This window comes from Lampetra fluviatilis, chromosome 70 (genome assembly GCF_964198595.1).
Source record: "Lampetra fluviatilis chromosome 70, kcLamFluv1.1, whole genome shotgun sequence".
In the NCBI taxonomy this organism is placed as follows: Eukaryota; Metazoa; Chordata; class Hyperoartia; order Petromyzontiformes; family Petromyzontidae; genus Lampetra; species Lampetra fluviatilis.
In genome coordinates, this window is record NC_136344.1 from 1,379,605 (window position 1) to 1,407,310 (window position 27,706).

The following is a 27,706-nucleotide window of genomic DNA, read 5'->3' on the forward strand; positions in this document are numbered from 1 at the left end:
GCTACACTACATACTACACACTACAATATACACTACACCACACACTACACTATACACTACACCATACACTACACTATACACTACACTACACACTAGTGCTGTACTAGTGACGAACTGCCCACGTTCTGTTCACGTGACAACCCCCACTAGTTGGGCTGTCGCGGGTGGTGGCGAGGTTTTAACGACACACTTGAACATCAACGCGATCCAACCCCCTAAAACAACCTCTCACACCGACACAACCAACAACAATCGTCTAGCCGAGACGAACCTCCACGCACGGCACGGCACGTCACCTCGCACCCGATCTCCCCTCTCCGTTCGTGGCCGCAGGCTTCAAGGCCTCACCCCCTCCACCACCAGCCCCGCTTGGACTTCCCGGATAGTTTTGGCGTCGCATCGACCCGCGACGACGACACCCCGAGGGGCTTCAACGGAGCTCTCGCCGCCCTCCCGACCGACCGACCGACCGACGGCCCCCGTCCTCCGGTGGAGCGGTGCGATGCCCGCCGCCGTGACGCGGACTCCGACCTCCCTCGGCGAACCCACTCGGGGCATCGTCCCCTGACCGGCGGCGCGGTTTTGCCGGTGTCTGACTCGGTGCTTCGTAGTAGCGGCGGCGGTGGCGGCGGTGCTGGTGGTGGCGGTGGAGACGGGACGCGCCGCTGGACAACAGGAAACATTTGAGGCTGAGTTGAGTTTCGACCGTGCGGAGACGCACCGAGATCGTGGCCAAGTTTGAGCGGTGGTCGTGGTGGTCGTGGTGGTGGAGGTGGTGGTCGTGGTGGTGGAGGTGGTGGTGTTGGGGGGTGGGGGGGAAAGGCAGCAAGGCAACAGCAGGGATCAGTGCAGGACCACGCCAAGGCTACGTAGGACGTTGCGAATGAGGTTCAGCATACGTACACACGTAGACTACTCGCACGGCAGAGAGCCATAGACTCATCACACAGCAGAGAGCCATAGACTCACCACACAGCAGAGACCCATAAACTCATAACACAGCAGAGACCCATAGACTCATCACACAGCAGAGACCCATAGACTCATCACACAGTAGAGACCCATAGACTCATCACACAGCAGAGAGCCATAGACTCATCACACAGTAGAGACCCATAGACTCATCACAGAGACCCACAGACTCATCACAGAGACCCATAGACTCATCACACAGCAGAGACCCATAGACTCATCACAGAGACCCATAGACTCATCACACAGCAGAGACCCATAGACTCATCACAGAGACCCACAGACTCATCACACGGCAGAGACCCACAGACTCATCACAAATCACAGACACCAATAGACTCATCACAGAGAGCCATAGACTCATCACACAGCAGAGAGCCATAGACTCATCACACAGCAGAGACCCATAGACTCATCACACAGCAGAGACCCATAGACTCATCACAGAGACCCACAGACTCATCACATATCACAGACACCAATAGACTCATCACAGAGACCCATATACTCATCACACAGCAGAGAGCCATAGACTCATCACACAGCAGAGACCCATAGACTCATCACACAGCAGAGAACCATAGACTCATCACACAGCAGAGACCCATAGACTCATCACACAGCAGAGAGCCATAGACTCATCACACAGCAGAGACCCACAGACTCATCACACAGTAGACCCATAGACTCATCACACATCACAGAGACCCACAGACTCATCACACAGCAGAGACACATAGACTCATCACACAGCAGAGACCCATAGACTCATCACACATCACAGAGACCCACAGACTCATCACAGAGACCCACAGACTCATCACAGAGACCCACAGACTCACACAGAGAGCCATAGACTCATCACAGAGACCCACAGACTTATCACAGAGACCCACAGACTCATCACAGAGACCCACAGACTCATCACAGAGACCCACAGACTCACCACACAGCAGAGACACATAGACTCATCACACATCACAGAGACCCATAGACTCATCACACATCACAGAGACCCATAGACTCATCACAGAGACCCACAGACTCATCACACAGCAGAGACCCATAGACTCATCACAGAGACCCACAGACTCATCACACAGCAGAGACCCACAGACTCATCACAGAGACCCACAGACTCATCACACGGCAGAGACCCCGAGGCCATGCCGGCCCTCGGCCTCTTGCTGCAACGCCTCAAGGGCCTCCGGGCGCACGGCGACCCGCCGCAGACACCGACGATGCCGCCGGTGGCGGAGGAGTTTGCCGTGACGGCGGCGGCGCTGGCGCGAGTCGCCGGCTTGCGGCGCCGCTTGGATGAGGCCTTCGGGGTCGTGGTCCGGGAGAGCGCCGTGGCCACGGCGGCGGTGCCGGGAGGGCCCCGTGGTGGTGGTGGTGGTGCCGTGTGGATCACGGTGGAGGGGCGGCGTGAGAACGTCGACAAGGCCAAGGTAGGGGGGAGGCCACGGGCTGTTACATCGTCATCGTCGTCGTTGTTATTGCTGCTACCATCACCGTCGTCATCGCCACTATCATCATCGCCATCATCGCCATCGCCACAATCATCGCCACCATCGCCACCACCACCATCGCCACCACCACCATCGCCACCACCATCATCGCCACCACCATCATCGCCATCACCATCATCATCATCGCCACCACCATCAATGCCACCGGCACCATAATCGTCCCCGCCATCATCGCCACCACCACCATCATCGCCATCGCCACTATCATCATCGCCACCACCACTGCCATCACCACCACCTCCACCATTGCCACCATCGCCACCACCATCATCGCCACCACCATCAATGCCACCATCATCGCCCCCGCCATCAACGCTGCCACCACCACCATCGCCACCACCATCAACGCCACCGCCACCACCACCATCATCGCCCCCGCCATCAACGCCACCACTACCATCACCATTATCACCCTTAGCTGCTACTACACGTGTAGTAGCTGCTACACGTGTAGTAGCAGCTACACGTGTAGTAGCTGCTACTACTACTACACGTGTAGCTACTTTTGCTCCCGGGATAATCCGGCACCGCCTCGGGGGAGAAGGTCCCGGGACCGCTTCAGACAATCGCCACCGATTGGCTCGGAGCCCCACCCCCCCAACCGCTGCACCACCGCTCCCCCCCCCCCCCAGCTCCTGCTAGTGGGGCTTTGCGAACAGCAGCAGCAGGAGGAGGAAACTCTCCGTCGGGAGCTCGTTTGCGTGCTCCAGGGAGCCCGGGGCCTCTTCTGCCGCTGTCTGGAGTGGGACTCTGCGGCGCTGGTGGACACGGCCGCCTTGGACGGACGCGGCCGCCTCCGCGCCCTTGGCGGGGCCGAACCTTCGGCGCTGCTGCTCAGCCGCCTGCAGTTCTTCGCCGGCTTGTTGGGCGCCGGTGGCGGTGGCGACGATGGGGAGCAATGCGAGGAAGAGGTGAACTCGACGGTGCAGCGATTACATCCTTTCGCCCGCCTGCCCGCCCGCACCCCGCTCACGGAACGGACTACGTTCCTCAAATTTCGATGTAAAGCTTCTTTCGTGACTGCAGCAGGGATTCATCTTCTTGGTTCTTTCGGTAAAGTCATCACGTAGAAGGGAGATAATAAAATAATAAAAATAAAACTTCATAAAATACAATTCTCACGACGTTTCGGCCACAACGCAAGCAGCCGTCAAATAATACAATAATAAAAATAAAACATAATAAAATAATTCTCACGACGTTTCGGCCACAACGCAAGCAGCCGTCCTCAGGTGAAGAACAGGTCTGTCGGGAAGACAGCGTCTGAATGAACACCACCAAGCTTGGCAGCGTATATTTAAGCTGGGTTAGAGGGGGGAAGAGCACCTTGACAAAGGAATTTGCATATCAACAGAGGAATTTAGCATGTTTATGGGAAATGCAGATATGGGATTAGTCACTACTTGTGGAATGCGTAGGAGGTGGTGGGGGGGTCTCAAAGTCATATTATGTCCGTGCATTATGTAGGATTAGCAGCATCAAAGGGAGGGAGTAGGGTTAGCAGTAATAATTCCTCAAGTCAGATTTTCTACAACTTAAATACGTTGCGTGTCGGGTTCTTGTTCTATTTTCTTTCTCTCTCTCTTCTCAGAGGAAGCTTTTGTTGTTAACGCAAACGGAACGTGCAGCGCTCGCGGGCTCTGTGTGAAGGGAGGTTTGATACGGCCTATGTAGCACGGCTGGTACCATGGCAGAGGTCGCAATCGGGTACCTGATACCCGTACCCTACCCGAGACCTGGCTACCCGTACCCGGCCGGGTATGGGTACGGGTACCCGTTTGCGACCCTGGTGCGGCCGGGTACGGGGTAAGGAATCAAAACCCTTTTGCGACCTCTGTGCCACGGTAGCCGGCACGTTTACACGGGAAGGGATTGTTGATAGCGGCTGCATGGAACAGCGGGGACTGTTTTTGGTGAGGTCTGTCCGAGGGAGTTTCCGTTGACAATCCACGGTCGAACCAAATTTTCCGCATTTGACAAAAAATGTAATTTAATATCTCCCTCTGTCATCATCATCGTCATCATCGCCGCCGTGATGATAGAGAGGCGAGAGAGAGACGCAGACTCCGGTTACACAGCAGCCAGGCATCGTCCAGGTCACACGCAGATCGAACCCACGACCTCCTGCCTACCAGGCGAGGTAGTTAACATCTCACCGGGTCTGGATTGAACCCACGACCTCCTGTACACCAGGCGAGGTAGTTAACATCTCACAGGGTCTGGATTGAACCCACGACCTCCTGTACACCAGGCGAGGTAGTTAACATCTCACAGGGTCTGGATTGAACCCACGACCTCCTGTACACCAGGCGAGGTAGTTAACATCTCACAGGGTCTGGATTGAACCCACGACCTCCTGTACACCAGGCGAGGTAGTTAACATCTCACAGGGTCTGGATTGAACCCACGACCTCCTGTACACCAGGCGAGGTAGTCAACATCTCACAGGGTCTGGATTGAACCCACGACCTCCTGTACACCAGGCGAGGCGGTTAACATCTCACAGGGTCTGGATTGAACCCACGACCTCCTGTACACCAGGCGAGGTAGTCAACATCTCACAGGGTCTGGATTGAACCCACGACCTCCTGCGTACCAGGCGAGGTAGTCAACATCTCACAGGGTCTGGATTGAACCCACGACCTCCTGTACACCAGGCGAGGTAGTCAACATCTCACAGGGTCTGGATTGAACCCACGACCTCCTGCGTACCAGGCGAGGTAGTCAACATCTCACAGGGTCTGGATTGAACCCACGACCTCCTGTACACCAGGCGAGGTAGTCAACATCTCACAGGGTCTGGATTGAACCCACGACCTCCTGCGTACCATGCGAGGTAGTTAACATCTCACAGGGTCTGGATTGAACCCACGACCTCCTGTACACCAGGCGAGGTAGTCAACATCTCACAGGGTCTGGATTGAACCCACGACCTCCTGCGTACCAGGCAAGGTAGTCAACATCTCACAGGGTCTGGATTGAACCCACGACCTCCTGTACACCAGGCGAGGTAGTTAACATCTCACAGGGTCTGGATTGAACCCACGACCTCCTGCGTACCAGGCGAGGTAGTCAACATCTCACAGGGTCTGGATTGAACCCACGACCTCCTGCGTACCAGGCGAGGCGGTTAACATCTCGCCACCGTCACGGCGCCCCTAGGTGGTGCTGGAGACCGCCGCCACCACCACCGCCACCACCACCGCCACCACCAAGCGCGACTTCAAGCTGCTGGTGGAGGCGGCGCCCGACCGCCACACGACGGAGCTGCTGCTGCTGCCCACGAGCCTCAAGCGCGAGCTGCTGGAGCTGGCCGGCGCCTACCCCAGCCCACTGCTGGCGCTGTGGCACGAGCGTGCGGTGGCGGCGGCAGTGATACGGGGACATCAGCAGCAGCAGGAGGGGGGTGGCGGCTGTGGTGGTGGTGCCGGAGCAGCGCCAGAAGCAGCAGCAGCCGGGCGCTGGCAGGGACGGCGGCGGCGGCGTTGGTGGTGGTGGTGGCGGCGGCGTTGGTGGTGGCGTTGGTGGTGGCGGTGGTGGCGGTGGTGGCGGTGGTGGCGGTGGTGGCGGCGGTGGCGGTGGTGGTGGTAGCGGCACAGCGTCACGGGCAGAGCAGCAGCAGCAGCGGCAGGAGGAGCGGCCGAGGCGGCAGGAGGAGGAGGAACGCGAGAAGGAGAAGGGAGGGAGCCGCTGGACCGCGTCTCCCGGTAACCGCGGCGACGCCGGCGGCGGCGTCACCGTGGCGACCGTCGACCGGGACGACGGCGACGGCGGCGACGGCGGCGACACCGGAGATTTCTGCGTCGTGGACGGTTCCCCCCCGGTGCTCGTGCTGCAAGCGGCGAAGGCCTGCGGCTACTCCCGGCGGGAGGTAGAGGAGGCCTCGGTCAGGACCGGCACCTACGACGCCGGGAGCCTCCTGCGGGAGCTCAACCGGATGCGCGGCGCCGGTGCCGGGGACGTCGCCGGCGCCGGTGCCGCCGCGGCAGAGTACCGGGCGAGACCGCCGACGGCGTCGCGAGTCTTTGAGTACGTGGCGATCGCGGTGAGCGGCGCCGGCGGTGCCGAGCGGTGCCGGGAGGAGGAGGTCTGCGCCGATTGGCCGGAGGATGAGGATGAGGGTTGCGGCCGCGTCGTCGCTCACAAGGGCGTTGACGGTGACGATGAAGAGGAGGAGGTGGGGGAGATGGGGGACCACGACATCTACCGAGCAACGCCTCTGACCACCGCCACCGAGGAAGACGACTTCGACATCCTGGAGGCGGAGGACTTCGGAGCGAGCGACGACCCCGGGGGAGACCTCCCGCCCGGCGCCGGCGTGGAGGGCAGGCCGCCCAAACCGCCGGGGAGAGTCGCCGGGGCCTTCAGGGCCGGCAAGGCCGGCTGGGCGGCGCTGTTGCCGCACAGGACGCCGTTTCAGCCGCCGGCAAAGGAGGCGGTGGAGGCGGTGGAGGAGGAGGGGGAGGAGGGGGTCAGGCCGGCTAGGCACGCTAGGCCGGGCAGGCCTGCCGGGGCCTTCAAAGCCGGCAAAGCCGGTTGGGCGGCGTTGTTGCCGCACAGGTTGCCGTTTCAGCAGCCGGCAAAGGCGGCGGCGGTGGAGGAGGAGGAGGAGATGGAGGAGATGGAGGAGATGGAGGAGGTGAATCCGGAGACGATGTTCCGCGCGACCATCGCCGCCCCGTTCTCGCTGGCGCTGAGCAGTGCGGCGGGGCGCGACGGCCTGCGGCACGTCATCGTGGACGGCAGCAACGTGGCCATGACGTGAGTGGCCCCTGCCGCACAGAGAGCGGGGGCGGTGACCCCGTGACCCCGTGACCTTATATCTCACCCCGTGACCCCGTGAGCTTGTATCTCACCCCGTGACTTTGCGACCCCATGACCCCGTATCTCACCCCTTGACCCCGTGACCCCATATCTCACCCCGTGACCCCATGACTTTGTATCTCACCCCATGACCCCATGACTCCTTGACCCCGTATCTCACCCCGCGACCCCATGACTCCGTGACCCCGTATCTCACCCCGCGACCCCATGACTCCGTGACCCTGTATTTGACCTTGACCCCATGACCCCGTATCTCACCCCGCGACCCATTATTCTGTGACCCCGTATCTCACCCCACGCCCCGTGACCCCATGACCCTGTATCTCACCCCACGCCCCGTGACCCCATGACCCCGTATCTCACCCCTTGACCCCTTGACCCCTTGACCCCGTAGGCACGGGCTGCACCGCTTCTTCTCGTGCCGCGGCGTCGCCCTGGCGGTGCGCTTCTTCTGGGAGCGCGGCCACCGCAACATCACCGTGTTCATACCGCAGTACCGCACACGGCACGACCCCAACGTCACCGGTACTACTACTACTCACCACCACCACTACTACTACTACTCACCACCACCACCACCACTACTCACCAATACTCACCACCACCACCACCACTACTCACCCACCAACCTCCTACTCCCCCCACCCTCACCCCCCTTTCCCCCCCCTCCACCCCCCCTTGCCCCACCCTTATCCCCCCCCTTGCCCCCCCTCCCCCCCCCCTTTCCCCCCCCCCCCCTCCCCCCCCCCTTGCCCCCCCCTTATCCCCCCCTGCCCCTCCCCCCCCCCCCCCAGAGCCGCAGGTGCTGCGGCAGCTGAGTGAGTTGGGGCTCCTCTCGTTCACCCCGTCACGACTCGTGGAGGGGCGCACCGTGTCGGCACACGACGACCGGTACTACCACCACCACCACAGCTAGCACAACCACCACCACCACAACTAGCACAACCACCACCACCACCCCGTCACGACTCGTGGAGGGGCGCACCGTGTCGGCACACGACGACCGGTACCACCACCACCACCACAACCACCACCACCACCACCACAACTACCACAACTACCACCACCACCACTACCACCACCACCACCACCCCGTCACGACTCGTGGAGGGACGCACCGTGTCGGCACACGACGACCGGTACCACCACCACCACAACCACCACCACCACCACCACAACTACCACAACTACCACCACCACCACTACCACCACCACCACCACCCCGTCACGACTCGTGGAGGGACGCACCGTGTCGGCACACGACGACCGGTACCACCACCACCACCACCACAACCACCACCACCACAACTACCACAACTACCACCACCACCACCACCACAACTACCACAACTACCACCACCACCACAACTACCACCACCACAACTACCACCACCACAACTACCACCACCACCACAACTACCACCACCACAACTACCACAACTACCACCACTACCACAACTACCACCACCACAACCACAACAACCACTACCACCACCACCACCACCGCAACCACCACAACCACCACCGCAACCACTACCGCAACCACCGCAACCACCGCAACCACCACCGCAACCACTACCGCAACCACTACCGCAACCACCACAACCACCACCACAACAACCGCCAGAGTGTCTCCATACTTCTGGCTGCCGCTGAGTGGATGGTGGACTCGCTGAGTGAGTTGAGTGAGCGAGTGGCTGAGCAGGGGAGCGAGTGAGTGAACGAGTGAGTGAGTGAGCGGGTGAGTGAGTGGCTGAGTGAGTGAGTGGCTGAGTGAGCGAGTGAGTGGGTGCGTGAGTGAGTGGCTGAGTGAGTGAGTGGCTGAGTGAGTGAGTGAGCGAGTGAGTGAGTGAGCGGGTGAGTGAGCGAGTGGCTGAGTGAGTGATTGAGTGGCTGAGTGAGTGAATGAGTGGGTGGGTGGGTGGGGGGGTGGGTGGGTGGGGGGGTGGGTGGGTGGGTGAGTGAGTGTCTGAGTGAGTGGGTGAGTGAGCGAGTGACTGAGTGTCTTAGTGAGTGAGTGGGTAAGTGAGCGAGCGAGTGGCTGAGTGGGTGAGCGAGCGGGTGAGTGAGCGAGTGGCTGAGTGAGTGAGTGGCTGAGTGAGTGAGTGGCTGAGTGAGTGAGTGGCTGAGCGAGTGAGCGAGCGGGTGAGCGGGTGAGTGAGCGAGCGGTGTGGCTGCCCCCACCCCAGGTTCCTGCTGCACCTGGCTGAGCACACGGGTGGTGTCATCGTCACCAACGACAACCTGCGGGACTTGATCACAGAGTCACCCGCCTGGAGGGACATCGTGCGAGAGCGGTGAGCACTCACCCACTCACTCACCCACCCACTCACTCACTCACCCACTCACTCAACCACTCAACCACTCACTCACTCAGCCACTCACCCACTCACTCAGCCACTCACTCACTCACCCACTCACTCACTCACCCACCCACCCACTCACCCACCCACCCACCCACCACGTGACATGTCTGTGTGAGCTGCAGGCTGCTACAGTTCACGTTCGCCGCGGGGATCTTCCTCATCCCCGACGACCCCCTGGGGCCCCGGGGCCCCTCGCTCGACACCTTCCTCTCGCTGGGCCCCACGGCAGGAGACAGGTCACTGTGGTGGTGGTGGAGGTGGCGGTGGTGGTGGAGGTGGCGGTGGTGGCGGTGGTGGAGGTGGTGGTGGTGGAGGTGCTGGTGGTGGTGGTGGTGGAGGTGGTGGTGGTGGTGGAGGTGGTGGTGGTGGGGGTGGTGGTGGTAGAGGTGGTGGTGGGGGTGGTGGTGGTGGTGGGGGTGGTGGTGGTGGTGGTGGCGGTGGTGGCGGTGGCGGCGGCGGTGGTGGCGGTGGGTGTGGTGGGTGTGGTGGAGGTGCTGGTGGTGGTGGTGGTGGAGGTGGTGGTGGTGGTGGAGGTGGTGGTGGTGGGGGTGGTGGTGGTAGAGGTGGTGGTGGTGGTGGTGGTGGTGGCGGTGGTGGTGGTGGTGGTGGCGGTGGAGGTGGTGGTGGTGGTGGCGGTGGCGGGTGTGGTGGTGGGTGTGGTGGTGGTGGGGGTGGTGGTGGTGGTGGAGGTGGTGGTGGTGGTGGTGGAGGTGCTGGTGGTGGTGGTGGAGGTGGTGGGGGTGGTGGTGGTGGTGGAGGTGGTGGGGGTGGTGGTGGTGGTGGAGGTGGTGGTGGTGGTGGTGTAGGTGGTGGTTATGGTAGAGGTGGTGGTGGTGGTGGAGGTGGTGGTGGTGGTGGTGGAGGTGGTGGTGGTGGTGGCGGTGGCGGGTGTGGTAGTGGGTGTGGTGGAGGTGGTGGTGGTGGTGGTGGCGGTGGTGGGTGTGGTGGAGGTGGTGGGTGTGGTGGAGGTGGTGGTGGTGGCGGTGGTGGTGACGGTGTTGGTGGAGATGACCCCTCAACTCTGACCTCCTGACCCCTTCTCCCCACAGCCACGTGGCCGGGCCGTGCAGCAGCGGGAAGCCCCGGGGTGAGGTGGGTGGGGGCCGTGGTGGTGGTGGGGGGGGCCGTGGTGGGGGGGGGCGAGGTGGGGGGGGGCGAGGTGGGGGGGGGGCGAGGTGGGGGGGGGGCGAGGTGGGGGAGGGCGAGGTGGGGGGGGCCGGGCCTTCAGTCCCAGACGGCAGCTGCAGCAGCAGCAACAGCAGCAGCATCAACAGAAGCAACAGCAGCAGCAGCATCAGCAGCAACAGCATCATCAGCAGCATCATCAGCAGCATCGTCATCACCACGTCGACGCCGATGGTGATCATCATCAGCATCAGCAGCAGCAGCGTGGCCACGGCGGCGGTGGTGGTGACGTTGGTGACGGTGGTGACGGTGGTGATGGTGGTGCTGCTGCTGCCGCTGCGGTGGCGCTTGCCCGGCGCCAGCTGCTGGCGGTGTTCCCGGCGTCGGCGGCGCAGGTTGAGTTGGTGCTGCGGCGCTACCCGGGCCTCACCGACGTGGACGAGCTGGCCGCCCTGGTGCTGCCGCTCATCTAGGAGGCCGTGGCCACGGCGACGGTAGTGATGGCGACGGCGACGGCGGCGACCATGGCGACGGCGGTGACCATGGCGACGGCGGTGACCGTGGCGACGGCAGTGACCGTGGCGACGGCGGTGACGGTGACCACGGCGACGGCGGTGACCATGGCAACGGTGGTGATGGCGATGGCGGTGACCATGGCGGTGACGGTGACCATGGCGACGGCGGTGACGGTAACCATGGCGACGGCGGTGACCATGGCGACGGCGGTGACCATGGCGACGGCGGTGACCATGGCGACAGCGGTGACCATGGCGACGGTGACCATGGCGACGGCAGTGACCATGGCGACGGCGGTGACGGTGACCACGGCGACAGCTCGCTGTGTGTAAAGTTGGGGTCGTGGAAGAGGCCGAACCTGGGAATCTGCTGTGACCCAGTAACCTGGTAACCTGGTAACCTGGTAACTCACGGGCCACTGAGGCAGGTTCCACCACCTCAGCAACCCGCGACCACCACCCATCCTTGCAGCGCCTCACGGCTCTCCGAACCTCCGAGCGAAGGCTGCGGTAAGCCGCCTCATTCTCTGACGTGGGATGCTGTAGCCGATGAGAGTGGGCCTGTCGCTTTTTCTCAACCATCCTGAACACCTCCTCTGTCAGCCAGGGTCTCTGGGGAGGTCTGGACCGCATACCCATAGCAGCCATTGCAGCTGCATGAGTCACAGTCCTAAACCTCGCCCATTTACCCTCGACATCAGGAGGAGTGGGGGACGATGCCAACCCCAGCTGCAAGCGATGATGAAATTCTCGCTTGCAACTTTCATCAGCTAGCTGAGACCAGGCCACTGTGGGTTGGAATGGGGTCCTGGGTGTACACCCACCACATGAGTGGGAAAATGGCAGGCGCAGCTTACAGATGACAAGTCGATGGTCAGAGGGCAGATCTTGTTCTGTCACTATGTAGTCCAGCAGATGTTCTTGCTTGGACCCGGCATGCATCCATGATGTTGTGTGGATGCACCGATGCCGGAAGAGCGTGTTGGTAATTACAAGCCCATGGGCTGCACACAAATCTAGCAGCCTCCTACCGTTATTATTGAGCTGATCTGGCCCATGCCTTCCAATCACTCCAGACCAGGTGGCAGCATCATGACCAACTCGGGCATTGAAGTCACCCAACAAGATGACTCTATCCCTAGGGGTCACTTTAGCCAGCACCTGTGACAGGAGTAACCACCACTCGATAATTGTTTTTTTACCCTTTTATCTGGCAACAAAACTGACACCTTTTTTTTACAAGGAGTCATGTTTGCATTGACCACAATACCTGCGGTCGGAATGCAAAAAAAAAACACAACTATGATAATGTTATGCACTGTCTTTGAAATTGATTGTCGATATTCTAGCACGGGAACCGGTGATGATTTAAACGTTTAAAAAGTTGTTTTAATATATTTTTTCTCTTTTAAACGCTATATGGAGATATCGATTCTTAGGATTGTCTTGAAAACTGTGATCCTGACAATGCGATCGTGGTTTCGGTAACAAAATAAAATAAATGAAACTAAATTAAATCACGGCGATTCGAAGGCAAGGCAAGCCTCCGTCATCAGGGTGTTGCTGCTCCAGCAAGATTACTGTAGCCTGTGAAGAGAGCTGTTATATTACTTTACTGCTAGGAACCTCCTGGTTACACCAGCCCACAGGGGATTATTGTGTCCGTCCGTCGTGCAGGGAGGGGCTGGGTGGGGAGGGTGGGGAGGGGCTGGGTGGGGAGGGTGGGGAGGGTGGGGCTGGGTGGGGAGGGAGGGGCTGGGTGGGGAGAGGCTGGGTGGGGAGGGTGGGGCTGGGTGGGGAGGGTGGGGCGGGGCTAGGTGGGGAGGGTGGGGCTGGGTGGGGAGGGTGGGGAGTGGCTGGGTGGGGGCTGGGTGGGGCTGGGTGGGGAGTGGCTGCTCACCCCGTGGTACCCTTATAAAACTCAACGTTTCACCTACTCACGCCGGCTTGTGCCCGCCCTCACAGTCGGCCATATTTGCGGAATACACCACGCCGCCGTTGACCCTGCAGGCCATTGACCGAGCAACCCGACGTTCCTACCAGCTCCCTCCGCAGGAATGTGTTTGGTTGCTGTGTGTATGCGTGGTCAAGGGGGGAAACTCTATGAGATTAAAGAGGGTTGTGAGTAGGTTTTCCCCTATTTGTTGGTTCTTTCGGTCAATTCACGTTGGTGTGAAATGAAATAAATGGCGACGTTTCGATCGCATACGGACAGAACCCACGACCTCCTGTAGACCAGGCGAGGTAGTCAACATCTCCCAGGGATGGAACCCACGACCTCCTGTAGACCAGGCGAGGTAGTCAACATCTCATCGTCACCAGCACTTGAGAATGCTGCCACATTTCATAGTCCACATCCGCATGGCGAGCCGTCTACCGGTGGCGGTAGACGTCTTCCGGAAGTTCTGGAAGAGGTCTCGATCTTCCAGGAAGAAATCGTTTCAGCTTCGGTAAAGTCACGTAGAAAGCAAAAAAAAATAATAAAATAAATTTAAAATAAATTTAAAATGTCACAAGCGACAAACGCGCCGTAAAAATAAAAAAACAAGAACATTAATTCGTGCAATCACGAAAGTTTCACGTCAAGATCCCCTCTCCTGGAAGATGTATTCCCCTTCTCGCAGTTGGCTTCTCTTCTTGAGAGTTCCAATCTTCCGGAAGACCAATTCCTCTTCTGGACGGCCTCTAGCACTTCTGGACCTGTTCTTCCTCTTCCAGAAGACGACTTCTTCTTCCGGTAGATTATCAACCTGGACTTCCGGAAGACATCTTCCACTTCCGGTAGATCCTCCTAGACTGCTCTAAGCTCCCCCCTCTTCTGGAAGACATCTTCCTCTTCCGGTAGATCAACTTCTGGCTTCTCTAAGCTATCCTCGTCTTCCGGAAGACATCTTCTTCTTCCGGTAGATCTAGTGGCCTCTCTAAGCTAGCCTCATCTTCCGGAAGACATCTTCCTATTCCGGTAGATCAACTTCTGTCTTCTTTAAGCTCGCCTCATCTTCCGGAAGACATCTACCTATTCCGGTAGAACCTCTTCGGTCTTCTCTAAGCTCGCCTCGTCTTCCGGAAGACATCTTCCTCTTCCGGTAGATCAACTTCTGGCTTCTCTAAGCTCGCCTCGTCTTCCGGAAGACATCTACCTATTCCGGTAGAACCTCTTCGGTCTTCTCTAAGCTCGCCTCGTCTTCCGGAAGACATCTACCTATTCCGGTAGAACCTCTTCGGTCTTCTCTAAGCTCGCCTCGTCTTCCGGAAGACATCTTCCTCTTCCGGTAGACCCACCGCGTCTTCCGGTGGAGGTAGAGCTCCGGCCGAGTTCCGGCAGGCGGGGCGTGACGTCACGCGTCCCGGGTAAAGTTGCGAGCGAGCGGAGCGCCACCACCACCGCCACCACCACAACAACAACAACAACCAAAGAAAGCCACAACCAAAACTACAGCGAGCCGCAACAAACAACAACAAACTGCCGTTGTTGCTGCTGCTGTTGTTGTTGTTGCTGCGGAGGAGAGAGGGGGTGGTGAGGCGAGCCGAGGGAGTTGAGCGGGAGGGTGAGTGGGTGAGTTGGTGGGTGAGTGAGTGGGTGAGTGAGTGGGTGAGTGAGTGGGTGAGTGGTGAGTGAGTGAGTGGTGAGTGGGTGGGTGGGTGAGTGAGTGAGTGAGTGGGTGAGTGAGTGGGTGAGTGAGTGGGTGAGTGGGTGAGTGGGTGAGTGGGTGAGTGGGTGAGTGAGTGGTGAGTGGGTGGGTGGGTGAGTGAGTGAGTGGGTGAGTGAGTGGGTGAGTGAGTTGGTGAGTGAGTGAGTGGGTGAGTGAGTGAGTTGGTGAGTGGGTGAGTGAGTGGGTGAGTGAGTGTGGGAGTGAGTGGGTGGGTGAGTTGGTGGGTGGGTGAGTTGGTGGGTGGGTGAATGAGTGATTGGGTGAGTGAGTGGGTGAGTTGGTGAGTGGGTGAGTTGGTGGTTGGGTGAGTGGGTGAGTGAGTGAGTGACTGATTGGGTGAGTGGGTGAGTGAGTGGGTAGGTGAGTGTGTGAGTTAGTGGGTGGGTTAGTGAGTGGTTGAGTGGGTGGGTGAGTGAGTGGTGGGTGAGTGGGTGAGTTGGTGGGTGAGTGGATGAGTGAGTGAGTGAGTGGGTTGAGTGGGTGGGTGAGTGAGTTGGTGAGTGAGTTGGTGAGTGAGTTAGTGGGTGAGTGAGTGAGTGATTTGGTGAGTTGGTGAGTGAGTGGGTAGGTGAGTGTGTGAGTGAGTTAGTGGGTGGGTGAGTGAGTGGTTGAGTGGGTAGGTGAGTGAGTGGGTGAGTGAGTTGGTGGGTGGGTGAGTTGGTGGGTGAGTTGGTGAGTGGGTGGGTGAGTGGGTGGGTGAGTGAGTGAGTGACTGAATGATTGGGTGAGTAAGTTGGTGAGTGAGTGAGTGAGTTGGTGAGTGAGTTGGTGAGTGATCGATGAGCGACGCGTTCGAGGATGACTTCCTGAGGCTGCTGTTTGGAGAATCGACGGGACCCACAACTCCATCAGGTAAACAACAACAACAACAACAACAACCACCACCACAATACAGCACAACAACAACCACGACCACAATACAGCACAACAACCACCACCACAATACAGCACAACAACCACCACAATACAGCACAACAACCACCACCACCACAATACAGCACAACAACAACCACGACCACAATACAGCACAACAACCACCACCACCACAATACAGCACAACAACCACCACCACAATACAGCACAACAACCACCACCACCACAATACAGCACAACAACCACCACCACCACAATACAGCACAACAACAACCACCACCACAATACAGCACAACAACCACCACCACAATACAGCACAACAACCACCACCACCACAATACAGCACAACAACCACCACCACCACAATACAGCACAACAACCACCACCACCACAATACAGCACAACAACAACCACCACCACAATACAGCACAACAACCACCACCACCACAATACAGCACAACAACAACCACCACCACCACAATACAGCACAACAACAACCACCACCACAATACAGCACAACAACCACCACCACCACAATACAGCACAACAACCACCACCACCACAATACAGCACAACAACCACCACCACCACAATACAGCACAACAACAACCACCACCACAATACAGCACAACAACAACCACCACCACAATACAGCACAACAACCACCACCACCACAATACAGCACAACAACAACCACCACCACAATACAGCACAACAACCACCACCACCACAATACAGCACAACAACAACCACCACCACCACCACAATACAGCACAACAACAACCACCACCACAATACAGCACAACAACAACCACCACCACCACAATACAGCACAACAACAACCACCACCACAATACAGCACAACAACCACCACCACAATACAGCACAACAACAACCACCACCACAATACAGCACAACAACCACCACCACCACAATACAGCACAACAACAACCACCACCACCACAATACAGCACAACAACCACCACCACCACAATACAGCACAACAACAACCACCACCACCACAATACAGCACAAAACAACCACCACCACAATACAGCACAACAACCACCACCACAATACCACACAACAACAACAACCACCACCACAATACCACACAACAACAACAACCACCACCACAGTACAATACTACACAACACACAACCACCATACCATCTTACTAGTATAGTACTATACCATCATGCTAGTATAGTACTATACCATCTTGCTAGTATAGTACTATACCATCTTACTAGTATAGTACTATACCATCTTACTAGTATAGTACTATACCATCATGCTAGTATAATACTATACCATCTTACTAGTATAGTACTATACTACACACGGCTTTGCTACACAGCTGTGACATTGTGGTCGTGTTTGCACCGCTACTTGCTACGATCATGAGCCCAGAATGTCTGTGTGTCCCGCGCGTGACGTCACTCCACATGCACCCCCCTCATTAATATTCATGACCAGGTGACGTCACTCCACATGGACACCCCCTCATTAATATTCATGACCAGGTGACGTCACTCCACATGCACCCCCCCCTCATTAATATTCATGACCAGGTGACGTCACTCCACATGCACCCCCCCCTCATTAATATTCATGACCAGGTGACGTCACTCCACATGCACCCCCCCCCCATTAATATTCATGACCAGGTGACGTAACTCCACATGCACCCCCCCCTCATTAATAATCATGAGCAGGTGACGTCACTCCACATGCACCCCCCCTCATTAATATTCATGAGCGCGTGACGTCAACTCAACCCTCACTACAAACCCTCACGTCACCTCGCGACCTCCGTGACGCTGTTGAGACATCGAAGTAAAATGGACGTCGTGATGAACGAGGGATTATCACCTTCTCAATGAAATAAGTTTCTGTGTCACCGCGGCCTTACTAATTGCACACTAACGGATGCGTTGATTATCAAGTCGTGGGCTGATCTGCGCTTGGAAGTTTCAGATTTACTGCAATCCTTGGACGGGCAGAAGGCTAGTGTATGATAATAGTACAGTAGATGCCACTGGTTCTTCATGTTCTGCAGGTGTAGATGCCACTGGTTCTTCACGTTCTGTAGATGTAGATGCCACTGGTTCTTCATGTTCTGTAGATGTAGATGCCACTGGTTCTTCACGTTCTGTAGATGTAGATGCCACTGGTTCTTCACGTTCTCCAGATGTAGATGCCACTGGTTTTTCACGTTCTGCAGATGTAGATGCCACTGGTTCTTCACGTTCTGTAGATGTATATGCCACTGGTTCTTCACGTTCTGTAGATGTAGATGCCACTGGTTCTTCACGTTCTGTAGATGTAGATGCTACTGGTTCTTCACGTTCTGTAGATGTAGATGCCACTGGTTCTTCACGTTCTGCAGGTGTAGATGCCACTGGTTCTTCACGTTCTGTAGATGTAGATGCTACTGGTTCTTCACGTTCTCCAGATGTAGATGCCACTGGTTCTTCACGTTCTGTAGATGCCACTGGTTCTTTATGTTCTGTAGATGTAGATGCCACTGGTTCTTCACGTTCTGTAGATGTAGATGCCACTGGTTCTTCACGTTCTGTAGATGTAGATGCCATTGGTTCTTCACGTTCTGCAGATGTAGATGCCACTGGTTCTTCACGTTCTCCAGATGTAGATGCCACTGGTTCTTCACGTTCTGCAGGTGTAGATGCCACTGGTTTTTCATGTTCTGTAGATGTAGATGCTACTGGTTCTTCACGTTCTGTAGATGTAGATGCCACTGGTTCTTCACGTTCTGTAGATGTAGATGCCATTGGTTCTTCACGTTCTGTAGATGTAGATGCCACTGGTTCTTCACGTTCTGCAGATGTAGATGCCACTGGTTCTTCATGTTCTGTAGATGTAGATGCCACTGGTTCTTCACGTTCTGTAGATGTAGATGCCATTGGTTCTTCACGTTCTGCAGATGTAGATGCCACTGGTTCTTCACGTTCTGTAGATGCCACTGGTTCTTTATGTTCTGTAGATGTAGATGCCACTGGTTCTTCACGTTCTGTAGATGTAGATGCCATTGGTTCTTCACGTTCTGCAGATGTAGATGCCATTGGTTCTTCACGTTCTGCAGATGTAGATGCCACTGGTTCTTCACGTTCTGTAGATGTAGATGCCACTGGTTCTTCACGTTCTGCAGATGTAGATGCCATTGGTTCTTCACGTTCTGTAGATGTAGATGCCATTGGTTCTTCACGTTCTGTAGATGTAGATGCCATTGGTTCTTCACGTTCTGCAGATGTAGATGCCATTGGTTCTTCACGTTCTGTAGATGTAGATGCCACTGGTTCTTCACGTTCTGCAGATGTAGATGCCACTGGTTCTTTATGTTCTGTAGATGTAGATGCCACTGGTTCTTCACGTGCTGTAGATGTAGATGCCACTGGTTCTTCATGTTCTGCAGATGTAGATGCCACTGGTTCTTCATGTTCTGCAGATGTAGATGCCACTGATTCTTCACATTCTGCAGATGTAGATGCAACTGGTTCTTCACGTTCTGCAGATGTAGTTCTTCACGTTCTGCAGGTGTAGATGCCACCGGTTCTTCATGTTCTGCAGATGTAGATGCCACTGGTTCTTCACGTTCTGTAGATGCCACTGGTTCTTAACGTTCTGTAGATGTAGATGCCACTGGTTCTTCACGTTCTGTAGATGTAGATGCCACTGGTTCTTCACGTTCTCCAGATGTAGATGCCACTGGTTCTTCACGTTCTGTAGATGTAGATGCCACTGGTTCTTCACGTTCTGCAGGTGTAGATGCCACTGGTTTTTCGCGTTCTGTAGATGTAGATGCCACTGGTTCTTCACGTTCTGTAGATGTAGATGCCATTGGTTCTTCACGTTCTGTAGATGTAGATGCCATTGGTTCTTCACGTTCTGTAGATGTAGATGCCATTGGTTCTTCACGTTCTGCAGATGTAGATGCCATTGGTTCTTCACGTTCTGTAGATGTAGATGCCACTGGTTCTTCACGTTCTGCAGATGTAGATGCCACTGGTTCTTTATGTTCTGTAGATGTAGATGCCACTGGTTCTTCACGTTCTGTAGATGTAGATGCCACTGGTTCTTCATGTTCTGTAGATGTAGATGCCATTGGTTCTTCACGTTCTGCAGATGTAGATGCCACTGGTTCTTCATGTTCTGCAGATGTAGATGCCACTGATTCTTCACGTTCTGCAGATGTAGATGCAACTGGTTCTTCACGTTCTGCAGATGTAGTTCTTCACGTTCTGCAGGTGTAGATGCCACCGGTTCTTCATGTTCTGCAGATGTAGATGCCACTGGTTCTTCACGTTCTGTAGATGCCACTGGTTCTTAACGTTCTGTAGATGTAGATGCCACTGGTTCTTCACGTTCTGTAGATGTAGATGCCACTGGTTCTTCACGTTCTCCAGATGTAGATGCCACTGGTTCTTCACGTTCTGTAGATGTAGATGCCACTGGTTCTTCACGTTCTGCAGGTGTAGATGCCACTGGTTTTTCGCGTTCTGTAGATGTAGATGCCACTGGTTCTTCACGTTCTGTAGATGTAGATGCCACTGGTTCTTCACGTTCTGTAGATGTAGATGCCACTGGTTCTTCACGTTCTGCAGGTGTAGATGCCACTGGTTTTTCACGTTCTGTAGATGTAGATGCCACTGGTTCTTCACGTTCTGTAGATGTAGATGCTACTGGTTCTTCACGTTCTGTAGATGTAGATGCCACTGGTTCTTCACGTTCTCCAGATGTAGATGCCACTGGTTCTTCACGTGCTACAGGTGTAGATGCCACTGGATTTTCACGTTCTGTAGATGTAGATGCTACTGGTTCTTCACGTTCTGTAGATGTAGATGCCACTGGTTCTTCACGTTCTGTAGATGTAGATGCCACTGGTTCTTCACGTTCTGTAGATGTAGATGCCATTGGTTCTTCACGTTCTGTAGATGTAGATGCCACTGGTTCTTCACGTTCTGCAGGTGTAGATGCCACTGGTTTTTCGCGTTCTGTAGATGTAGATGCCACTGGTTCTTCACGTTCTGTAGATGTAGATGCCATTGGTTCTTCACGTTCTGCAGATGTAGATGCCACTGGTTCTTCACGGTCTGTAGATGCCACTGGTTCTTTATGTTCTGTAGATGTAGATGCCACTGGTTCTTCACGTTCTATAGATGTAGATGCCACTGGTTCTTCACGTTCTGTAGATGTAGATGCCATTGGTTCTTCACGTTCTGCAGATGTAGATGCCACTGGTTCTTCATGTTCTGCAGATGTAGATGCCACTGATTCTTCACGTTCTGCAGATGTAGATGCAACTGGTTCTTCACGTTCTGCAGATGTAGTTCTTCACGTTCTGCAGGTGTAGATGCCACTGATTCTTCACGTTCTGCAGATGTAGATGCAACTGGTTCTTCACGTTCTGTAGATGTAGATGCCACTGGTTCTTCATGTTCTGTAGATGTAGATGCCACTGGTTCTTCACGTTCTGTAGATGTCACTGGTTCTTCACGTTCTGCAGATGTAGATGCCACTGGTTCTTCACGTTCTGCAGATGTAGATGCCACTGGTTCTTCATGTTCTGCAGATGTAGATGCCACTGGTTCTTCACGTTCTGCAGATGTAGATGCCACTGGTTCTTCATGTTCTGCAGATGTAGATGCCACTGGTTCTTCACGTTCTGCAGATGTAGATGCCACTGGTTCTTCACGTTCTGCAGATGTAGATGCCACTGGTTCTTCACGTTCTGCAGATGTAGATGCCACTGGTTCTTCACGTTCTGTAGATGTAGATGCCACTGGTTCTTCACGTTCTGTAGATGTAGATGCTGCTGGTTCTTCACGTTCTGCAGATGTAGATGCCACTGGTTCTTCATGTTCTGCAGATGTAGATGCCACTGGTTCTTCACGTTCTGCAGATGTAGATGCCACTGGTTCTTCACGTTCTGCAGATGTAGATGCCACTGGTTCTTCACGTTCTGCAGATGTAGATGCTGCTGGTTCTTCACGTTCTGCAGATGTAGATGCCACTGGTTCTTCACGTTCTGCAGATGTAGATGCCACTGGTTCTTCACGTTCTGCAGATGTAGATGCCACTGGTTCTTCATGTTCTGTAGATGTAGATGCCACTGGTTCTTCACGTTTTGTAGATGTATATGCCGCTGGTTCTTCACGTTCTCCAGATGTAGATGCCACTGGTTCTTCACGTTCTGCAGGTGTAGATGCCACTGGTTTTTCATGTTCTGTAGATGTAGATGCTACTGGTTCTTCACGTTCTGTAGATGTAGATGCCATTGGTTCTTCACGTTCTGTAGATGTAGATGCCACTGGTTCTTCACGTTCTGCAGATGTAGATGCCACTGGTTCTTCATGTTCTGTAGATGTAGATGCCACTGGTTCTTCACGTTCTGTAGATGTAGATGCCATTGGTTCTTCACGTTCTGCAGATGTAGATGCCACTGGTTCTTCACATTCTGCAGGTGTAGATGCCACTGGTTCTTTATGTTCTGTAGATGTAGATGCCACTGGTTCTTCACGTTCTGTAGATGTAGATGCCATTGGTTCTTCACGTTCTGCAGATGTAGATGCCACTGGTTCTTCATGTTCTGCAGATGTAGATGCCACTGATTCTTCACGTTCTGCAGATGTAGATGCAACTGGTTCTTCACGTTCTGCAGATGTAGTTCTTCACGTTCTGCAGGTGTAGATGCCACTGATTCTTCACGTTCTGCAGATGTAGATGCAACTGGTTCTTCACGTTCTGTAGATGTAGATGCCATTGGTTCTTCACGTTCTGTAGATGTAGATGCCACTGGTTCTTCACGTTCTGCAGATGTAGATGCCACTGGTTCTTCATGTTCTGTAGATGTAGATGCCACTGGTTCTTCACGTTCTGTAGATGTAGATGCCATTGGTTCTTCACGTTCTGCAGATGTAGATGCCACTGGTTCTTCACGTTCTGCAGGTGTAGATGCCACTGGTTCTTTATGTTCTGTAGATGTAGATGCCACTGGTTCTTCACGTTCTGTAGATGTAGATGCCATTGGTTCTTCACGTTCTCCAGATGTAGATGCCACTGGTTCTTCATGTTCTGCAGATGTAGATGCCACTGATTCTTCACGTTCTGCAGATGTAGATGCAACTGGTTCTTCACGTTCTGCAGATGTAGTTCTTCACGTTCTGCAGGTGTAGATGCCACTGATTCTTCACGTTCTGCAGATGTAGATGCAACTGGTTCTTCACGTTCTGTAGATGTAGATGCCACTGGTTCTTCATGTTCTGTAGATGTAGATGCCACTGGTTCTTCACGTTCTGTAGATGTCACTGGTTCTTCACGTTCTGCAGATGTAGATGCCACTGGTTCTTCACGTTCTGCAGATGTAGATGCCACTGGTTCTTCATGTTCTGCAGATGTAGATGCCACTGGTTCTTCACGTTCTGCAGATGTAGATGCCACTGGTTCTTCATGTTCTGCAGATGTAGATGCCACTGGTTCTTCACGTTCTGCAGATGTAGATGCCACTGGTTCTTCACGTTCTGCAGATGTAGATGCCACTGGTTCTTCACGTTCTGCAGATGTAGATGCCACTGGTTCTTCACGTTCTGTAGATGTAGATGCCACTGGTTCTTCACGTTCTGTAGATGTAGATGCTGCTGGTTCTTCACGTTCTGCAGATGTAGATGCCACTGGTTCTTCATGTTCTGCAGATGTAGATGCCACTGGTTCTTCACGTTCTGCAGATGTAGATGCCACTGGTTCTTCATGTTCTGTAGATGTAGATGTCACTGGTTCTTCACGTTCTGTAGATGTAGATGCCACTGGTTCTTCACGTTCTGCAGATGTAGATGCTGCTGGTTCTTCACGTTCTGCAGATGTAGATGCCACTGGTTCTTCACGTTCTGCAGATGTAGATGCCACTGGTTCTTCACGTTCTGCAGATGTAGATGCCACTGGTTCTTCATGTTCTGTAGATGTAGATGCCACTGGTTCTTCACGTTTTGTAGATGTATATGCCGCTGGTTCTTCACGTTCTCCAGATGTAGATGCCACTGGTTCTTCACGTTCTGCAGGTGTAGATGCCACTGGTTTTTCATGTTCTGTAGATGTAGATGCTACTGGTTCTTCACGTTCTGTAGATGTAGATGCCATTGGTTCCTCACGTTCTGTAGATGTAGATGCCACTGGTTCTTCACGTTCTGCAGATGTAGATGCCACTGGTTCTTCATGTTCTGTAGATGTAGATGCCACTGGTTCTTCACGTTCTGTAGATGTAGATGCCATTGGTTCTTCACGTTCTGCAGATGTAGATGCCACTGGTTCTTCACGTTCTGCAGGTGTAGATGCCACTGGTTCTTTATGTTCTGTAGATGTAGATGCCACTGGTTCTTCACGTTCTGTAGATGTAGATGCCATTGGTTCTTCACGTTCTGCAGATGTAGATTCCACTGGTTCTTCATGTTCTGCAGATGTAGATGCCACTGATTCTTCACGTTCTGCAGATGTAGATGCAACTGGTTCTTCACGTTCTGCAGATGTAGTTCTTCACGTTCTGCAGGTGTAGATGCCACTGATTCTTCACGTTCTGCAGATGTAGATGCAACTGGTTCTTCACGTTCTGTAGATGTAGATGCCACTGGTTCTTCATGTTCTGCAGATGTAGATGCCACTGGTTCTTCACGTTCTGCAGATGTAGATGCGACTGGTTCTTCACGTTCTGCAGATGTAGATGCCACTGGTTCTTCACGTTCTGTAGATGTAGATGCCACTGGTTCTTCACGTTCTGTAGATGTCACTGGTTCTTCACGTTCTGCAGATGTAGATGCCACTGGTTCTTCACGTTCTGCAGATGTAGATGCCACTGGTTCTTCACGTTCTGCAGATGCAGATGCCACTGGTTCTTCACGTTCTGCAGATGTAGATGCCACTGGTTCTTCACGTTCTGCAGATGTAGATGCCACTGGTTCTTCACGTTCTGTAGATGTAGATGCCACTGGTTCTTCACGTTCTGTAGATGTAGATGCTGCTGGTTCTTCACGTTCTGCAGATGTAGATTCCCCTGGTTCTTCATGTTCTGCAGATGTAGATGCCACTGGTTCTTCACGTTCTGCAGATGTAGATGCCACTGGTTCTTCACGTTCTGCAGATGTAGATGCCACTGGTTCTTCACGTTCTGTAGATGTAGATGCCACTGGTTCTTCACGTTCTGTAGATGTAGATGCCACTGGTTCTTCACGTTCTGCAGATGTAGATGCTGCTGGTTCTTCACGTTCTGCAGATGTAGATGCCACTGGTTCTTCACGTTCTGCAGATGTAGATGCCACTGGTTCTTCACGTTCTGCAGATGTAGATGCCACTGGTTCTTCACGTTCTGCAGATGTAGATGCCACTGGTCCTTCACGTTCTGTAGATGTGGATGCCACTGGTTCTTCACGTTCTGCAGATGTAGATGCCACTGGTTCTTCACGTTCTGCAGATGTAGATGCCGCTGGTTCTTCACGTTCTGCAGATGTAGATGCCACTGGTCCTTCACGTTCTGTAGATGTGGATGCCACTGGTTCTTCACGTTCTGCAGATGTAGATGCCGCTGGTTCTTCACGTTCTGCAGATGTAGATGCCACTGGTTCTTCACGTTCTGCAGATGTAGATGCCGCTGGTTCTTCACGTTCTGCAGATGTAGATGCCACTGGTTCTTCACGTTCTGCAGATGTAGATGCCACTGGTTCTTCACGTTCTGTAGATGTAGCTCCCACTGGTTCTTCACGTTCTGCAGATGTAGATGCCACTGGTTCTTCACGTTCTGCAGATGTAGATGCCACTGGTTCTTCACGTTCTGCAGATGTAGATGCCACTGCCGCTATCTGTTGCACGGCAGTTGAGCTTACGACTCTCGCCATACGGCGACCGTGTTTTGTTCGTATCCCTGAATGTTCGTAAGTCGAATGTCTGCAAGTTGAGCAGTCGCTTGATTCGCTGACTGCTGCTGTGGATTTCCACGCGACGGCGATTGTCGTCCACTTCCGTCGACCTCACGACGCCGTGTGTTCTTCGCGAAACGCTACGACCACCACGACCGCCGCGCTACGGGAGTTCTGGACCGCGTTCAATGTCACTTTGCAGCCTGGATCGACGCTTTCGGATCGCGACGATTCGTCGGCCCTGTCCTGGAAGGCTTCTTCTTCCTCCACGGTTATTGGGGAAGGCGCTGGGGAGCCGGGCTGCACTTTTAAATCATCGTCATCGTGTAGAGATTGACAAACGCATTTCTTTAAGAACTGCGTGGTGGTGTTGTCGTGTTTAGTTTGTTGTACATCTCCCGCGCACCTCTGTTTAGCTCGGTTGGCTACGTACGGTGCGATAGAAGTTCAACGTGCACATAGACTCATCACACAGCAGAGACACATAGACTCATCACACAGCAGAGACACATAGACTCATCACACAGCAGAGACACATAGACTCATCACACAGCAGAGACACATAGACTCATCACACAGCAGAGAGCCATAGACTCATCACACAGCAGAGACCCATAGACTCATCACACAGCAGAGACCCATAGACTCATCACACAGCAGAGACCTGAAGACTCATCACACAGCAGAGACCCACAGACTCATCACACAGCAGAGACCCACAAACTCATCACACAGCAGAGACCCATAGACTCATCACACAGCAGAGACCCATAGACTCGCACAGCAGAGACCCATAGACTCATCACACACAGAGACCCATAGACTCATCACACAGCAGAGAGCCATAGACTCACACAGCATCAGCAAAATTATCATCATCGTCATCAGCAGCATCATCAGCAGCATTGTCAGCAGTAGCGTCATCAGCATCCGCAGCGTCATCGTTAGCATCTTCATCATTGGCAGCATCAGCAGCATTATCATCATCATCAGCAGCATCAGCATCAGCAGCATTGTCAGCGTCATCAGCATCATCATCAGCAGCAGCATTGTCAGCATCATCATTATCAGCAGCATTGTCAGCAGCATCATCATCATCAGCATTGTCATCATCAGCATCATCATCAGCAGCATTGTCAGCAGCATCAGCAGCATTGTCAGCATCATCAGCAGCATCTTCATCGTGATGGTGATGAAGATGGTGGTGGTGGTGAGAGTGGAGAGTGAGGCAGTGTGGAATGCTGAGGCTTAGCAGAGCCATGCATCTGGGTTTTCCTGTTTAACACCTCGCGAAAGTGGCTAGGAGATGTTGACTACCTCGCCTGGTCTACAGGAGGTCGTGGGTTCGAGCCCAGGGAGATGTTGACTACCTCGCCTGGTCTAGGTCGTGGGTTCGATCCCTGTGAGATGTTGACTACCTCGCCTGGTCTACAGGAGGTCGTGGGTTCGAGCCCTGGGAGATGTTGACTACCTCGCCTGGTCTACAGGAGGTCGTGGGTTCGAGCCCTGGGAGATGTTGACTACCTCGCCTGGTCTACAGGAGGTCGTGGGTTCGAGCCCTGGGAGATGTTGACTTCCTCGCCTGGTCTACAGGAGGTCGTGGGTTCGAGCCCTGGGAGAAGTTGACTACCTCGCCTGGTCTACAGGAGGTCGTGGGTTCGATCCCAGGGAGATATTGACTACCTCGCCTGGTCTACAGGAGGTCGTGGGTTCGAGCCCTGGGAGATGTTGACTACCTCGCCTGGTCTACAGGAGGTCGTGGGTTCGAGCCCTGGGAGATGTTGACTTCCTCGCCTGGTCTACAGGAGGTCGTGGGTTCGAGCCCTGGGAGAAGTTGACTACCTCGCCTGGTCTACAGGAGGTCGTGGGTTCGATCCCAGGGAGATATTGACTACCTCGCCTGGTCTACAGGAGGTCGTGGGTTGT

At 54.4% G+C, this 27,706-nt stretch overlaps 2 protein-coding genes across 3 annotated transcripts in view; both read left to right on the forward strand.

Annotated features, from left to right (window-relative positions):
• The first annotated feature begins 2,138 nt into the window (after positions 1-2,138).
• LOC144952828 (uncharacterized) lies at positions 2,139-11,219 on the forward strand. The gene is made up of 10 exons (XM_078883295.1): positions 2,139-2,423; positions 3,215-3,427; positions 5,667-5,864; positions 5,941-7,265; positions 7,723-7,853; positions 8,123-8,219; positions 9,518-9,625; positions 9,817-9,930; positions 10,744-10,823; positions 11,182-11,219. The coding sequence occupies exons 1-10, from the start codon at positions 2,139-2,141 to the stop codon at positions 11,217-11,219; spliced, it is 2,589 nt and encodes an 862-aa protein (XP_078739421.1).
• The window catches only part of LOC144952890 (uncharacterized), a 48,492-nt gene continuing 26,809 nt past the window's right edge, over positions 6,024-27,706 (forward strand). The window contains exon 1 of one of the 2 annotated variants that reach the window (XM_078883364.1): positions 6,024-6,028. Coding sequence is in view for 1 of the 2 variants with exons in the window: in XM_078883363.1 (XP_078739489.1) it covers positions 15,767-15,839 (73 nt within the window). In the remaining variant the exon portion in view is untranslated. Of the gene's footprint in view, positions 6,029-15,677; positions 15,840-27,706 lie in introns of those variants that run through there. The other variant, XM_078883363.1, reaches the window with a different exon arrangement.